Here is a 19,162-nt window from a genome sequence, read left to right on the forward strand (position 1 = left end):
AATTGAACAAATTGGTTGATTCTGCTGTGGTCTAGGGTGGAACTTATGCAGATTATAAAAGCACCATTTATTCATGGGTGATTTATGAGAAAATCCTAGGAAACCATGATTTTTGGGTATGAAAAGTACCAATTGTGAGATGGCAACTTCTATAATTTCTATTCATGGCAGATCATTGAAATTTTTACCATATGTTCTTAAGGTAATATTCCTGGAGAACTTCAAAATATTTTCCAATATCACTATCCATATCCAAGAGCCATACGATCAGTGTTACCATACTTTTCCACAAAACTGCAAAACCTGTTTTCTAACCATTTTTGCGCAGTGGGCCACAATTATCTGAATAGCTAACAATTGCAAATCAATGAAATTTTAACTGTACATTCTTTAGACATTCACCTAGAAACACCATTTTCCTGTTTTTAAAAATCTGTTATCAATATACACCCAAAAAAAAACATGGTTTCTGGGTACCAAAAGTACCAATTATGGGGATGGTGACTTCTATGATTTATACTGATGACAAACTGTTGAAATTTTTATCATGTGTTTTTAAGATTATGTTCTTGGAGAACCTTTAAACTTTTATTCAATATAATTATCTGTTAGTGAGATTCACAGGTTCAAAGTTACTATAATTATGCACATCAAACAAGCACGTAATACCCCTGGCGTGAGGTGTAAATGTAGTTTTAACTGACGTGGTGAAGACATGACAAGGGTTCTAAGGTCATCACAATAGTTCATAGATCACCAAACTATGTTTTTAGTCAGCATTTTTCACCAATCAAACTTTATCATGGGCTTTCTCTGCATAATGGGTACTTCACACCTACATAAGTATGCCCAAAGTGGTACCCCAGTGACAAAAATTGGACTAAAAAGTGTCTTAACACACCTGAAAACAGCTTGAAATAATGGATTATGTACAACTGGAAAGACAGCAATATCAGTAAAATATTTCTAGTAAAATTGTTACTATTTTAAGATACAAATCATAAAGCATGGACTTAGATGAATTGCAATCGATGAGCAAAATGTGTAAAACAAACGATTTTGTGTTAACCTTATATTATGCTTACTTATTCATTATTTATATGTGTCTAAGAACATAAATATGTCAAAGTATATAAATAACCTGTCAAAATTTTAATCGCCTATTGCATTTGTTTTACGCAGTGTGGTCAGAAACAGTCTGAAAAGCTTGTAAGGGTACTGCAGGGGAGGTTGTGCTGAGAAATAACTGTTAAGTAAGAAATTAAATATGTAGCTTCATTTGTGAGTTACTTAGCACTGAATTTAGCTAATCAGATCATTGTGTGTACAAATTGAAACAGCCTGTCACAAACAGTGTTGTCAAAATTGTTCTTTGCTTGGTGTCCTCAAACAGAACAAACATAGCTCTTGCTCACCTAGCTTAGATTTACAACACATTTTGCAGACAGTATCCTCATATGCCAATGCATGTACCTACACAAATACATCATTGTATGACATACAGTTCTAGAGATATGATGTCAAAAGCACTGAGACGCAGGAGAAAATGTCACAGCAACCATGACATTTTAACACATTTATTCTTTGCTACTAAAACACTCCTACAGTTGAGTCAACTTTAGGAAATCCTTGACACCTGGCAGTCCTTTTGAAAGCTTTCAACTGCAAAGCACAAACAGACGTAGATGAAAACAATAGCTGTCTATAAAACTATGAAGAGGCTTTCCGCAGAGATGTTTACAAAATCACATTGTAGACACACGAAGCAGCTCTACATAATGTATATTTCGCCATATGACTGTTTCATTATTTCCACCGAGCGGGGTGGCGCAGTGGTTAGACACTGGACTCGCATTCGGGAGGACGACGGTTCAATCCCGCGTCCAGCCATCCTGATTTAGGTTTTCCGTGATTTCCCTAAATCACTCCAGGCAAATGCCGGGATGGTTCCTCTGAAAGGGTACGGCCGACTTCCTTCCCAATCCTTCCCGAGACCGATGACCATGCTGTCTGGTCTCCTTCCCCAAACCAACCAACCATTATTTCCATGGTGTTTTCACAAACATATGGAAATAAATTTTTTTCAATATTACACTACAAACAAAGTGTATTTTTTGTTTCCATTTCTAATAGAAAATTGGCAAAATGAATACCCAGGTAATTCCATGTTTGTCAGTAGTAATGATATAAATACAGGCTTGCTTTTTTTCTGTCTGTCTTTCGAAACCACATCATGTGGTCAGTACTGCCACATGTGTTCCTACATTTCTCTGCAACACAAACTGATCTTCCCTGGGATCAGTTTCTACTAGTATTTCTTTCCTCATATAAGTATTTTGCAACTGATAGTCCAGTAACATTCACACTTCTCATCCTCTTAAGTTGAGATTACCAAATTCCTCTTGGTGTCTGATAGTTTTTGCATGTCTCATATATCTTGCACACCGGATGGAATAGTTTCATGATGGCCAGCTCTCCCAAGACTCTCAATAGTTCTGAGGTTCTCATTTATTCCATTGGTCTTGTTTCGTCTCATGTCGTCCAGCACTCTCTCAAATTTTTCTAGCACTGTCGTATGTCCCACTTGATCTTTACCTACTTCCTGTTCCATTTCCATAATAATGTCTTCAATTAGTTGCTTTTTCATGAGTTTTACATATATTCCTTTGACTTTCTGACCTCCTCTTCTTTGCTTAGTACTGGTTTTCCAGTTGAGCTTTTGATAGTCATATGCCTCTTCTCTTTTCTCCAAGGTTTACATTAATTTTCCTGTATGAGGCATTTGTCGCCCTAGTAACCATGCATTCTTCTACAGCTTTGAATTTCTCCTCTAGCCACTACTGCTTTGTCACTTTATTTTTCCTGCCAGTCTCCTTTTGCTGGTTTACTTTGTTTCTTTTGAAAATATCTTCTTCTTGTTTGTCAATTAAGTTCAATGTCTTGTGTATTACTCAATGACTTTTACTGTGTCTTCTCTCTTCACCTAGTTGCTGTTCTGCTACCTTCTTCATCTCATCTCTCAAAGATATACTTTTATATTATATTATATTCTTTCCCTATTAGAGTCACTAGCTGCCTAAAGCTCCTTTTGAAACTCTGGGCATCATCTGGTTCTTTCAAATAATCCAGGCCCCTCCAACCTAATCTCCTACATTTCTGCAGTTAACTCAGTTTTAATCTGCAGTTAATAACCAATAAATTCTGGTCAGTCACTAGCTGCCTAAAGCTCCTTTTGAAACTCTGGGCATCATCTGGTTCTTTCAAATAATCCAGGCCCCTCCAACCTAATCTCCTACATTTCTGCAATTAACTCAGTTTTAATCTGCAGTTAATAACCAATAAATTCTGGTCAGAGCCAACATCTGATCCAGGAAATATTTTGTAGTTTAAAATCTGATTTTGGAATCTGTCTTACCACTGGTTGAAACCTGAAACTGATAGCAGCAAGATTTTTGGGGAAAATATAAGTGTATAATGAAAGGATAGACAAATGGGAAATGGAGGTGGTGTATTTGTTGCAGCAGACAAAAACTCAAATCCACCAAGACAGAAATTGAAGCTGCATGTTAGAGTGTTTGGGCAAGACTCAGTATCATGAATTTGTATAAAATGATAATTGGATCCTTCTATCGTTCACCAGACTCATCTCCTGATGTAACCAACATCTTTAGAGAAAACCTCAGTTCACTTGTAGGTAATTCCCCAACAATAATATAATCATAGGTGGAGACTTTAATCACCCAACAATTAATTGAGTAAATTACAGTTTTGTTAGTGGTGGACACGATAAGACACCTTGTGAAATTTTAGTAAATGTCTTCTCTGGAAACTACCCAGAACAGGTAGTTAGAAACGCCACTCATGATGGAAATATATTGTTTCTAATGGCAACAAACAGACTGATCTCTCTCATGATAGAGAGACGCTGAATGAAATATATTTACCTGCCAAGAAAGCAATTTATGAAGCCTTCAATGACTACCGTAGCAGAATATTGTCAAATGATATTTCAGAAAATCGAAAAAAAATCTGGTCATGTGTAAAGGCCATTAGTGACACCACCCCAATTTGATCCTTTCACCACTGAAAAGATGAATGAAATAGGTATCAGTGTAAATTATGTTGAGAAACAGCTGAAACAGTTAAAATTGTGAAAAGCTCCAGGCCCTGATGGAATCCCTGTCAGATTCTATACTGAATTTGTGGCTGCATTAGCTCCTCTTCTAACTATAATCTACCACAGATCCCTCAAACAAAAAAAAAAGTGCGCAATTCTTGGAAAAAGGCACAAGTCACACCCGTCTAGAAGAAGTGATCCATAAAATTACCATCCAATATCCTTGACATTGATTTGTTGTAGAATCTTAGAACACATTCTCAGGTCAAACATAAGGAGGTACCTGGAACAGAATGACCTCCTCAATACCTAACAGCACGGATTTCAAAAACATCAATCATATGAAACTTTACTCACACTTTTCTCATATAACAAACTGATAGCTTCGAATCAAGGCAACATGAGGTAGATGCATTGTTTTTTGATTTCTGAAAAGCATTTGACTCAGTAACACACCTACACTTATTGTCAAAGGTGCGATTATATGGGGTATCACATGAAATATGTGACTGGTTTGAGGACTTTTTGGTAAGGAGGATGCAGCATATTATCTTGGATGAAAAGTCATTGTCAGATGTAGAAGTAACTCCAGGTGTGCCCCAGGGAAGTTGGGACCCTTGCTGTTCATGTTATATATTAATGACCTAGCAGAAAATATTAATAGTAAAATCAGGCTTTTAGCAGATGATGCAGTTATCTGAAACAAAGTACTATCTGAGAGAAGCTGCATAAATATTCAATCAGATCTTGGCTTGTTGCAGAGATTGGCAACTTGCTGTAAATGTTCAGAAATGTAAAATTGTGGACTTCACAAAATGAAAAAAACATAGTATCTTATGAGTATATCATCAACGAGTCACTGTTGGAATTGACCAACTCATACAAATACCTGGATGTAATACTTTTTAGGAATATGAAATGGAATGGCCACATAGATGAGTAAAGCAGCTTTGGTTTAGTGGCAGAATAGAGGGGAAGTGTGATCAGTCTACAAAAGAGATTGCTTATAAATCACTCATGTGACCCATTCTAGAATATTGCTCAAGTGATTGGGACCTGTACAAGATAGGACTAACAGGGGATACTGAACATACATGGAGAAGAGCAGTAGAAATGGTCACAGCTTTGTTTAATCCATGGGGGAGTGTCAGAGAGATACTGAATGAATTGAACTGGCAGACTCTTGCAGACAGACATAAACTATCCTGAGAAGATCTATTAACAAAGTTTCAAGAATTGGCTTTAAATGATTACTCTATGTATCGATCATATATGGATCTTGAGGATAAGATCAGAATAACTACTGCATGCACAGAGCCATTCAAACAATCATTCTTTCCACGCATCACATATTAATGGAACAAGAAGAAACCCTAATAACGGGTACAATGGCACATATCCTCTGCCATGCACCTCAAGGTGGTTTGCAGATTACAGATGTAAATGTAGATGTAGACATATCTGTAAGTTTCTGGTGATTCCAGATCTCTTCTTTGAGTACAACCTTCTTTCATGATCCTTAAACAAAGTGTTAGCGATGACTAAATTGTGTCTTTTCCTTCTCTTTCTTTACTACTACCGAAATCCAGTTCTCCAATTATATTTCATCTCCTTAATGAACTGAATAATTTCTTTTCCATCATCAAACATCTGTTCAGTCTCTTTTCCTTATGTGAAGATAGTAGGCATATACAAGGTGACTCACGTAAGATGGAAAACTCCTTTTATTTTATATAACAAGGAAAACAATCAATTATTGACAAAATTATTTAATTGGATAAATAAAAAATTACTCACCAAGTGGTGGCACAACATGCACATAAAAGAGAGGTGTAATTGGCAAGCTTTTGCAGCCAGTGGCTCCTTCTTCAGGCAGAAGGGTTGAAAGGGAAGGAAGAGAGGTGAAGAAAAAGGACGGGAGAGGTCTATGAAAAGGGGTAGATTTTGAGAAAGTCACCCAGAACTGCGGATCAGGAGAGACTTACCATACACATTTACAAGAAAAGAGTGATTGTTGGGGACAGCTTCAGATGAGATTTGAAAACCTGAGAGCATAAAGGTGGAAGACAGGGTAATATGCAGACAGAGATTACTGCTTAAACATCATGCATGTGTTAATAAGAGTGGAAAACTAAGTACATTGTACGTAACAGAGGTGGGAGGGGGGAAGTGGAAAAAAAAGAAAAGAAAAGAAAAAAAAGATGGGAAAGACAATGAAAGATGTAGAAAACTAAAACGGAGTGAAGCAAAGAGTAGTTACAGTGAAGAAATGCGTGGTGAAACAGGCACCGAGGCCACGAATCTCATGTTGTAGAGCATGCTCTGCAACAGGATATTGTGAGTTGCTAGTATACACCCACTACCTATGCCCATTCATTCTAATTGATAATTTGGTGGTAGTCATGCCGATGTAGAAGGCCGAACAGTGTTTACAGAACAGCTGGTACATGACAAGTGTCATTTCGCAGGTGGCTCTCCCTTTGATAGTACATGTTTTTCCAATTACAGGACTGTTATAGGTGGTGGGAGGAGGGTGCATAGGGCAAGTATTGCAGTGGGGATGGTCACAGAGGTAGGAGCCATAGAGTAGGGAGATGGGTGCAGACGGAGCATAGGGTCTGACAAGAATATTGTGGAGATTGGGAGGACAACAGAAAGCTATTCTAGATGTGGTGAGCAAAATTTCAGGCAGTATGGATCTCATTGCAGGGCATGATTTTAGGAAGTCATGGTTCTGTTGAAGTAGCTGATTAACACATTCCAGACCCGGATAATACTGAGTCATCAATGGTAGGCTCTGAAGTTGTTTTTCGGAGGGATCAGCAGTACTGGGATTGGATTTGAGGGCCCAGGAAATCTGCTTTTTAACTAGACTGGTGGGATAATTACGTGCACTGAAGGCTAAGGTGAGAATGGTGGTGTATTGCTGTAAAGGGTCTGCATCCAAACAAACACGTTTGCCTCATATGCCAAGGCTGTATGGGAGGGTATGTTTGGCATGAGAAGGATGGCAACTGTCAAACTGTAAGTACAGTTGTTTGTTGGTAAGTTTAATGTGGACGGAAGTGTGTAGATGGCCTTTGGTGAGGATGAAATCACCATTAAGGAAAGTGACATGGGATTCAGAATAGGACTATGTGAAATTTAATTGTGAGAAGGCATTCAGAGATTTCTGGAATTTTAGCAAGTTAGCCTCACCTTGAGTCCATATTATAAAGATATCCTCAATGTATCTAAGCCAAACCAGGGGCTGGAGACTTATGTATCCCAGGAAAGCCCCCTCTAAGTGACCCATGAAAGGGTGGCATAGGAAGGAGCCATCCTGGTTCCCATGGCCATACCCCTGATCTGTTCACCTCAAATGTGAAATAGTTGTTGGTAAGTATAAATTTGATTAAGGTGAGAAGGAAGGCTGTCATAGGTTTGGAATCAGGTAGGTGCAGATTGAGGAAATGTTCAGCAGCAGACAGGCCACCGAATTATCGATTAGGATGAATGGGCATAGGCAGAGGGTGTAAACTGGCAACTCGCAATATCCTGTTGCAGAGCATAGTCTACAACATGACATTCATGACCTCGGTGCCTGTTTCACCACGCGCGCTATCTGGATTCTTCCCCCAGACACCAGTTTCTCAGAACTCCACAGGTTGGAACTAGCACTACATGTCCTTGGTTCTCACCATCCACCTGGCTTTAATTTACATTAACTTCTTACATTAATTTCTTGCATCTCAGCATTTTTTCACAGTAACTACTCTTTGCTTCACTCTGTATTAGTTTTCTACAACTTTCATTGTCTTTCTTATCTTTTGTTTTTCTTTTCCCCCCTTCCACCCCTGCTACATACAATGCACTTAGCTTTTCACTCTTATTAACACATGCTTGATGTTTAAGCAGTAATCTCTATCTGCATATTACCATGTCTTCCACATTCAAGCAATTTTTTATAATAAAACAATATACTTTTTTAATTGCATTCAAAAGCATTTGAAAATATGAGTGCAGTGAAACAACACTTGTTAAACCTCCACACTGAATCTTTTGGCAAAAGTACCTGAGAAATGTGCTAAAATTTAAAGGCAAGATGGCCAGAAACAACAATGCAGTGTAAACACTATCAAAGAGGACTCTCTGTGTACTATCATTTGCTGAAAACCTTGTTTCATTATCTTTAACTATTCACAAAACATACTTTTACTGCTGTGGTGGTTTCTGGCTTTGAGACTTATCTTGGCTGTGATAATGGATCTGCTATGCTGTACATAGCAGTTCACCTGCATTCCTCTTATTATTCAATATTAGATCTAGTTCTGCATTAGCACTATTTGCTTTTGTGTTAATAACCCGGTTCTCATCTGAGCAGGAGTGTTGTTCTTCCTGTCACCACACTTCACAAAATTCCACTGTTTTTATGAACAGAGAACAGCAAAGAAAATCTATAATGATAGCATTACAATGCTCATCTTATACACCTGAATGGTCCTTTAAGACAATGCATAGTCACAAAGAACAGAATATTATTATGATAACTGTTTTCCAGTCCTGCTACTTATGTACAAAAGAGTTCCAATTGTTTTAGTATAATTCTTAAATCAATAAAAAATCAAATGTAGGAAAATAAGGAAAGTAATATCTTGAGACAGACGTCTACAGATATGCTTGAGAATATCTTCATAAATTAAAAAAGAAACTAAAATATAAGCTTTCCCCTCATCAATGAAGCAACAGTATACTTACATCGTGGACAATAGACATATCATTGATATATGCCTGTTCAGTATCAATCAGTTCTTGTATGCATCCTTGTCTTTTCCTTTCTGTCTTATTTAGATGGTAGTCAGCTGTCAAAGGAAGAGAATAAAATAAAATCTGTAATATGTAATTTATATTACAATCTGTATGCTTTTTCCACAGAAATGGATGACTTATTTCCCTATATGCACAGCAGAAATAACATTCTCTCTGTAGTGAGATTTTTGTGATTAAAAAGTAGCATGAACCCAAAAAGTTCTTCATGGCTAATCATGGATAAAAGTTGCCAAATACAATTATAACTGTGTTCAAAATATATATGTTCAACTTCTTAATTAACACAAATAAGTAATTTATTTAAGGAAAAGAAATAGGACATGAAGACACACAAAGTGTAAAGGCAGCACTTGGGAAAAACATACTCCACGTACAAATAAGAATTTTAACATTGAGCTTTCAGAATGAACAATTTTCCTTTATATATACTACTTCTGTAAATTCACTGAGGCCTAAAGCAATCTGAAAAAATTTGGAAACATATCCATAGCCTTTAAACAGATGGTCCAGTGTCCTGTCCAATTACAATTGTCTCACTTAACAAAATAATTTAATATTTATGAATTTTGTAGCATAGTGACAAAAGACATGAATTAATGAAATATCATGTTTATAACAGAATCAAAAGTTTAAATAATTGTCAGATTTTAGGGGAATCCAACTCACTGATTGATATGGGAAATCGGCTTCATCTCACATCCAGACATAGAACAGGTCATCTTCATCTTTTGTAGTCCTGTCTTCCTCAGTTGCATGTAATATTACGGTATATTGATCATTTTTACTTATGGACCATCTGACAGCAACTGAATAAAACACAATTTTAGTGCCATATGCATTTCGCCTTTATTTTCTGCAAGGCATCATCAGTGGCAGCTTGCGTGGACAATTTCTTACATATTACGCTCCTGTTGCATTTTTGGTGTTGTTCTTCTTCTTACGAACACCAATTTGCGGTTTTTTCCACATTCCACGGCACTATGCACTGAACGCTTGTTTTAATGCAATGTTTTGGTTTCTGATAAGTAAAAATTATCAATATACCGTAATAGAACAGGTCAGTAATTACTGATTTAAACTGGCCAAAATCACTGTGTCTCAAGATTGTAAGTTTATCCCCTTGAAGTCGATACTTCCGTACAGTGAACAACTAAGATCATCTATCCTCTCATCTCTGAAAACACACCATATAAAATATGAGGCCTGGACAGATCTGGCATATGTAAGGACTGATCTTTAACAATCACAAATTTCTAAGAAACACTAAGAAAACTTGTTAAACAACATGAATTGGTAAGAGCAAGTATTCTTTTGTGTGTTTATTTATATGCAACATGCTCCATTACAGTACTTATTTTTTTCTGTCTGTGTGTGTGTAGTGTAGTGTAATGCAATGTAATGTTTGTGATGGATGATGATGATGATGATGATGATGGTGATAGAAGGGAGATGGTGAAGCCAGGTGCTGGCACATAGCAGAGCTTAATGTCCCCATCCAATGGACTGATTACCATCAACAGTGTCACATGTCCTAACTTTGTGAGACACTGTGGAGAGATTTGGTACTGAAGCCAGGACATTAGTGCAAAGTCTCTGATCATGTCATCTATATAGATACTGAATAATGTTGGTGACAAACTATACCCTTGTTTTACTCCTTAATTTGTCTGTTTTCAGTCGTTATTTCTTCGCCCCTGTCTGTTCTAATTGTGGTATTCATTTATATGCTTTTTGAAACTTGGATTCCTTTTTTTTCCATTATGGCCCTTAGCATCTCTCTGTGAATGGTATCAAATGCTATGTGAGTCTCCAGATTACATTCTCGTCACTTTTGAATTATCAGTTTCAGTGAAAAAGCAGTATCTATGCATAATCTTCCCTTTCAGAAACCGGCTTGTTCCTCCATTAAAATTACATGAAATATTTCACAGCCTTCCCTTTATCTTGTAAAAAACTTTCAGAGTAATTTTACCCTTGTAGTTGGATGCATGACTTCTTTTGCCTTTCTTATGTACTGAAATGACCTTTGCTATTTTCCATTCCTGTGGTATCTCAAATTTTTCACAGCACCTGTTCAAGAGATACAGCATTAATTCTAAAATAACTCCTCATGCTTAATCAGTTCATGATGTACTCATCCTCTTCTTTCCAGCCAGATACTGGGAGTGAAAATTTTTTCAACCAACAGGATTTGAACTGGCTTAGCCCCGGGTCAAGTGCCACTGCAAGAATGTGCATTAGTAGCTTTGGCCACAGAGGTGGGTAAGAGTGAGTATTGTCATGTTTTCTTTCCAAAACAAGTAAAATGGACATTGCTTTGTTTGAATTTGTCATAAGTAATTGATATCACATATTTCAGGCAGCTGAAAACTTATAAATTAGTATTTTGCTATGATGAAACATGGTTCTGCACCAGATTTCATCACAGTTTATTACTGGATAAATGAATTTAACTGTGGTCATACAAGCACTGAAGATTTCAAGACATTGCCAGACCCATAACTGACACTTCTCCTGAAGAAATTGTCTGTAAAATTCATGGCATCCTGATCAATGACTGTTGCATTAAGATTTTTGAGACAGACAAAGTAATCAAAAAATTAAAAATAAAGACACAAATAATTTAAACAAAATATTTAAAATACATCATTTGCAAGAAGACAGCTTAAGAAATCTGTGTCTTTGGAAAGAACACATAAAAATGTTGTGGGGAAGGCAAGCCAAAGACTGCACTTTCTTGGCAGAACACTTAGAAAATGTAACAGATCTACTAAAGACACTGCCTACATTACGCTTGTCCATCCTCTTTTGGAGTATTGGTGATCTGGGATCTTTACTAGATAGGATTAATGGAGTACACTGACAAAGTTCACAGAAGAGCAGCACATTTTGTATTATCGCGAAATAGGGAAGAGAGTGTCACTGACAAGATACGGGATTTGGAGTGGTCATAAACAAAGGCATTTCTTGTTGTGGCATGTACATGGAAAGATGTAGGTGTTCATTTTTCCTATACGCTATTTGAGATTGGAATAATATGGAATTATTGTGAAGGTTGTTCAATGAACCCTCTATCGCGCACTTAAGCGTGGTCTGCAGGGTATCCATGTAGATGTAAATGTAGATGCATCGGAACAGAGTCATCCAACTGCTCAATCAAACAACAACTAGTGAAGACATAAACAAAAAATGGTCTTTAACTTCTCATGGTCAGGCTTCACAATCATGCAGAATTTTTAAAGGACATCATATTGTATGATGCTTCTAGTTGCCGTAAATCTTTATTTCGCAGCATCTAACTTCTGTCCCAATAATAAAGTGGCAACTGTCATGATTGTATAAAATTTCAGTTGGGACTCTATTCTTGTTTTATCCTTAAGTGTTCTCCTTATTAGGCCAAATATATGCTGGTATGTTACAGCTTTTTCTGTGTATTCATATCTTGATCATATGGTATGTCACATCCTAAATACTTGAAATGGGCTATCTGTTCTATTGGTTTATTATTGAGGACTATGTTTGTTTGTGCTCGTGGATACCGCAAAAGGCCGTGGTTTTATTTATAGATATAGTTCAGGTTGTGCCAATGGCCTTACCTCAGTGATAACACTAGTTCCCATCAGATCATTTAAGTTAGGCGCTGTTGGGCTGGGCTAAGACTTGGATGGGTGACCATCCAGTCTGCCGAGCACTGTTGGCAAGTGGGGTGCACTAAGCACTTGTGAGGCAAAACTGAGGGGCTACTTGATTGAGAAGTAGTGGCTCGGGTCTCATAAATTGACAGAACAGCCGGGAGGGTGGTGTGCTGACCACACACTCCTCCACATCCGCATCCAATGACGCCTGTGGGCTGAGGATGATACGGTGGCTGGTTGGTACTGTTGGGCCTTCATGGCCTGTTCACGTGGAGTTTAGTTTAGTTTATAGTCAGGTTGTAGCTTGCACTTATCTCATTTAGTTTATGTAGTGCCATTTGTAATTTATCTTCTGTCTTGAATAACAATCTGATCATCCATGAATAACATCGTGTTAATATATTTAAAAATATCTCTCACAATGTACTACTTCTTTTACTTCAGTTCTTTTCTGATGGTATTGCCCTTCCTTTAACTTCTAATGATTTCTTCTCTAATACTGATTATCTGCTCAACATGATATCCATAGGAGACAAGAAACAGCATACAAATTAATTAAACAACTCAATAAATAAGAGAGATATAGCATAAATATAAATGTCATACAAACATCTGTCTGGATTACACATTATAAAAAACTATGGAACAATCCAGAAATAGAAGAAGCAGATAATATAGAACTGGCAGACCTCAAGACAGTTTAAAAAGAAATGAAAAACCAAAAATCCCCATGGCTAGAATACATCATGAATTTATCAAACATGAGGCATTCTCTTAGAAATAAGAATGCTGTATCACTTGAACATGTGCTGTGTAAAATTTCAGATACCACAGGAATTGAAAATAGCAAAGGTCATTTCAGTACATATGAAAGGCAAAAGAAGTAATACATCTAACTACAAGGGTATAAGTACTCTGAAAATTTCTTAAAAATATACTGCAAAATGAAGGAAAGGCTGTGAAATATTTCATGTAATTTTAATGTAGGAACAAGCAGGTTTCAGAAAGGGAAGATTATGCATAGATATGGCTTTTCCACTGAAACGGATAATTCAAAAGTGATGAGAATTTAACCTGGAAACTCACATAGAATTTGTGAATTATATAAAAGAATTTGATAGAATTCACAGAGAGAAGCTAAGGGCCATAATGGAAAAAAGAGAAATCCCTAAACATATGATCCAAATTGCAAAAAGCCTATTTATGAACACCACAATTAGAACAGAAAGGGGCAAAGAGATAACGACTGAAAACAGACAAATTAAGGAGTAAAACAAGGGTATAGTTTGTCACCAACATTATTCAGTATCTATATAGATGGCATGATCAGCAAATGGAAATGAGATAGGACACCATCAGGCATAAATACTGGAAGGAATAGATATGTTAACACAATGTTATTCGATGGCCAGGTTATCATATAAGACAATGAAGATAAATTACAAATGACACTATATAAATTAAATGAGATAAATAAAATAAAACCATGACTTTTTCCAGTTGGCTACTAGCCAAAATCTGGATTTGCATAATAAAATCTAAAAAGGATGACTGATTGCTGCACTCTATAATTTGAAAAATAAACAAATAGAACAGATAGCACATTTCAATAATTTAGGATGTGACATACCAAATGATCAAGATAAGGGTACACAGAGAAAGCTAATACATACTAGCATATATTTGACATGATAAGGAGAGCACCGAAGGGTTAGAAAAGAAAAGAGTCCCAAATGAAATTTTATATAGTCTTGGTAGTTCCCCCTCTATTTTATGGGGTGGAAAGCTAAACACTGAAAAAAATAAAGATTTGCGGCCACCAGAAGCATCAGAAACTAAACTTCTAAGATCTGTGAAAGGCAGCACTAAGTAATAGAAACAAAGTAACAAGGGAAGAATTACGAATGCAACCGAAACCTGAAAGGCAGTCCAACACAATGGAACGGAACATGTTCTACAAAACTGTGATTGAGATAGTTGCCTCTATTTAAAAAAAACTGATGGAAGGATATTATAAAATCATATTTAGGAAAGCCAGTTATTATGAAATTTGCATGGCAACCTGAAACAGAAAGAGTAATGACACTGCACACAAATATGTTCTTGCAGTAGGACACTGTTCATGGGCTTTGAAAGAACAACACACCCACATTATTCTCCAGATCTGACTCTATACAACTTCTCTCTTTTCTGTACTATATTTACAAAAAATAAAAATAAAAAGAAGGTGGGACGGTGGAGGGTTTTGAGTGAAGAAAATTTTGCTGAATGAGGAGATTATCTGCGATTTGACTGAGAATTATTCAGAGTTGAAACTTATTTTTTTGTGTATGTGTGTATTTGCCATTACAAAAATTAAGTTATTTACTATGTTTTTTACCAACTGCATTAATCCACACTTGTATGATTAGCAATCAATTTAAATTACTGCCATTTGACCAGAACTTTCCATTACCATTTTCATGCTACAGTAGTTGTAAATATTTGCTTTTCCTCACATTGAAAGACTTTAGTGTACTGTCTATGTACACGCGTGATATGCAGTTCTTTACTACTGTGTTTTTAGTTACATTCACTTTCATTGAACTTAATCAAACTATCGAGAGTAAACAAAATAAAAATAATGCAGATATTTTCCTACAAATGACGTACAACAACCCCAGCTATTATGGAACTGATTCTACTCTTATTCACTCCTTCCACTCCCCTCTACAGAAGCTATGCATTTCAAAAGAGTAAGATGGTTATAATACAAGCTATTGGGTAAACTTCTAAGCAATAAGTGATAACATATATATCTGTGAATCTGTATTTACTTCTATACTATGCAAATAAATAAAAAGTGCATGGCAGAGCATGTACCCCATTCTACCTATCATTAAGGCTTTCTCCCATTCCATTCACATATGGATCACAGGAAGAATGATTGCTTAAATGCCTCTGTATGTGTTGTAATTAGTCTAATCTTGTCTTCATGATCCCCATGGGAGCTGTAATATATTTCTAGATAGAAGACTTTCTAAGTAGATCTTTCTTGGATAGATTGCATCTATCTTCAGGTATCTGCCATTTCAATTTCTCTCAGCAACTTCATCACACACAACCAAGTGTCGAACAAACCCATTACCATTCCATTCCTGCTGCCATTCTTTGTATCTGTTGACTATTACCTGTCAGTCACCTGGTATGGGTCTGACATAATTCAGTAACACAAGTGTTCTGTACGCAATCCCTTTGTAGACTGACTGCATTTTCCTAATATTCTACCAATGAATCACAGTTTGCCACCTGCTTTACCTACTACTGAAATCATGTGACTGTTGCGTAATATATCCCTTCAAATTGTTACACCCAGTTATTTGTTGGAGTTGACCAATCTCAACAGAGATCCACTGATATTATAGTCAGCATACTACATTTTTTTCATTTTGTGGATTACACAATTTCACCTTTAAGAACATATAAAGAAGTTGTGTCTTTGCACCACTTTGAAATCTTATTACGATATGACTGAATACTTGTATAACTTTTTTCAGACAGTACTTAGCTGCATGTAACCACATCATCTGTAAAAAGTCTGAGGTTACTATTAATTTTATCCACCTAGTCATTAATATACAATGCAAACAGCAAGGCCCCTAACACATGTCCCTGGGGTATACACCCAAAGTTACTTCTGCATCTGTTGATGACTCTCCATCCAAGATAACTTGCTGCATCCTTCCTATCAAAATACCCTCAGTATTCAGTCACAGATTTTGCTTGATATGCCATACAACTGTACTTTTGACGTTAAGTACTGATGTGGTACTAAGTCAAATGCAGTTTGGCAATCAAGGAATATTGTGTCTATGACTGCCTTGATCTGTGGCTTTGAGTATGTCATGTGAGAAAAGTGAGAGTTGGGTTTCACATGTTCTGTGTTTTTGGAATCTATGCTGGTTGACATGTACAAGGTCTTTCTGTTCAAGATGCCTCTTTACATATGAGTTGTGAATACATTCGAAGATTTTACCACTACTGCATGTCGAGGATATTGGATGATTAGTGCTGTGGATCACTTCTGCTACTATTCATGTAAATGTTTATGACCTGTGCTTTCTTCCAACTGCTGGGCACAGTTCTAGTTCCAGGGGTCTATGATAGATTTCAGTTATAGGAAGGGCTAATTCAGCCTCGAACTGAGTATAGAATTTGATAGGGATTCCATCATGACAATGGAGTTTTTTTTAATTATAATGGTTTCAGCTGTTCCTCAATAATACTGACACTAATCTCTATTTCAATCTTTTCAGTGGTATGAGATTTCAACTGAGGCATACTACTGAGTTTCCCTTTGTAAAGGAACATATGAAAATGATGTTATGCATTTCAGCTTTTGATAAGCCATCCTCAGTTTTAGGTTATGTCTCATCCATGATTCAAAAGAGACTAACACTGGTGTCACTAACAGCCTTTACACACAACCAGAATTTCTTCAGGTTTTGTGAAAGACATTGTGACAATATTCTGCTACAGTAGTCACTGAAAGGTTCACACATTACTCTCTTGGCAGCCAAATGTGTTTCATTAGCAAGAAAGTAAGACGTTAAAGATTGGCGCAACATAATATATAAAGTAAATAACCATTTGCTGATAGCTCGCCTACAGTGCCTCTAATAGAGTCAATAGCATAGTTGGAAAATCCTGCAGCTGTTTTCATTCTCTTTTCATGCCAGTAGTGGCACTGTACCTTATTTTGACTCCATTCATATGCACTACACACAGCCACAGTTTTCACTATCAGTCAAGTGAGACAAATATTCAACAACTATATACTACTGCCCACATTCTACATCCATACAACCACGACCACACTGGCCTGGCAAAATACATACACATTCAAGTCAATAGTACAATCACCACAAGATAAAATGATGTTCATGTTGTCTTCAATCTGAAGACTGGTTTGATCCTGATTTCCACACTAGTCTATCCTTTTTTCATACAGATTGTGCTGTAATTTGTTTCTCCAACTGGATTCAATATCTACTGATTAGTTATTCAATATACTCATCTTATCTTCAGCACTCTTCTGTAGCCAACATTTTCAAAACTATTCTCTTCCTACCTGAACTGTTTATTGCCCACATTTCACTTCCGTGCAGGGCTATGCTCCAGACCAATATTTTCATCAAATAGGCCTGCTTGCTAACATTTAGAATTACATTTGATGTTAACAATTTATCTTTTTTAGATTATATTCTTATTTTGCTGTTAAAATAGTGAAACTCACTTGCACTATTTAATTTGACTTACATTCCATTATGCTTGTGTTATTGTGTTGATGTTTTTCTGTTAACCTTTTTTCAAGGCACTACCCATTCTGTTCAACTGCTCTTCCAACTCCTTTCCCATCTCTGGCAAAATTATAGGGTCACCGGCGAACCTCAAAGCCTTCATTTCTTCTCGATGAACTTTAATTCTTTTTCCAAATTTCTCCTTTGTTCACTTTGTATTTCATCTCTTCTAACTTCAGAATTTCAAATAGTGTGTTCCTGTAATCACACTCAATAGCTCAATCGACAGATACTGTAAACATAGGTTTGGTGTTCTGTAATGTATCTTCTAAGAAAAGTCGTAGGGTCAGTATAGCCTCACCACGTCTCTACATTTCTCTGGAACATAAACTGATCTTCCCCAAGACTGGTCTGTACAATTTTTCCATTCTTCTATAAATAATTCATGAGAGTATTTTGTAATGATGACATATTAAACTGATAGTTCAGTAATACATCTGTCAGTACCTGCCTGTTTTGGACTTAGATTCTTCCTGAAGTCTTGAGGGTATTTTGCCTGTCTCATGAATCTTGCACACCATTCAGAATAGTTTGATCTTTAACTGGCTCTCCCAAGGATCTCAACAATTATGAGTGAATGTCGTCTACTACTGGGGCCTTGTTTCGCCTTAGGTGGTTCAGTGCGCTGTCAAATTCTTCATGCTACACCATGTCTCTTACATATCTTCTTTATTTACTCTCTCTTTTGTTTCTGTAATATTGCTTGGTAGTTCATTTCTTTGTGTAGTCCTTCTATACAATTTCGTACAACTTTCAGCTTTACTTTTTTGGGTTCTGTACCTCAATCAGTAAAATGGAACCCTTGCAGGATCACTTTGTTGTTTGTCTGTCTGTCAGTCGATCTGTTAAGAACCCTTTTTTCTTGGGAACAGGTTGAGGTATCAAGCTGAAGTTTATGCCATCTACTAAGGCCACAGTCCCCTGACAGTGTAACTAATTTAAATTTCTAAATCAATGTAGTCAAAAGATACGGCCATATATGTCAAATATTTTGATACTCGCAAACACGCTCATGAATTGTCCATATACAAACCGGGCCTGGTAATCTAGCAGTAAAGCAAGTGCCTGGAAACCAAGATGTCATGGGACTGAAACTTCGTCAGGCTACAGATTTTTCAGTCTTCATTTTAACCTAGCCTTCAACTCTCAGTGACATGAGGAGTGGCCAGATCCAACAAGTAGTTCAGATTCCACATTAAACCGTAGGTCCCCTTTCCTCAGTTGGATAACTGGGGTATGTTAAGGGCACACAATTGGCATCC

At 36.7% G+C, this 19,162-nt stretch overlaps 1 protein-coding gene across 8 annotated transcripts in view; it reads right to left on the bottom strand.

Moving 5' to 3' along the window:
- The window catches only part of LOC126167729 (intersectin-1), a 299,692-nt gene that overhangs the window by 103,699 nt on the left and 176,831 nt on the right, over window positions 1-19,162 (bottom strand). For all 8 annotated transcript variants that reach the window (XM_049920505.1, XM_049920504.1, XM_049920503.1 and 5 more), the window contains one exon: window positions 8,855-8,958. In XM_049920505.1, the coding sequence (XP_049776462.1) occupies window positions 8,855-8,958 (104 nt within the window). The remainder of the gene's footprint in view (window positions 1-8,854; window positions 8,959-19,162) is intronic.

This window comes from Schistocerca cancellata, chromosome 1, assembly GCF_023864275.1.
Source record: "Schistocerca cancellata isolate TAMUIC-IGC-003103 chromosome 1, iqSchCanc2.1, whole genome shotgun sequence".
In the NCBI taxonomy this organism is placed as follows: Eukaryota; Metazoa; Arthropoda; class Insecta; order Orthoptera; family Acrididae; genus Schistocerca; species Schistocerca cancellata.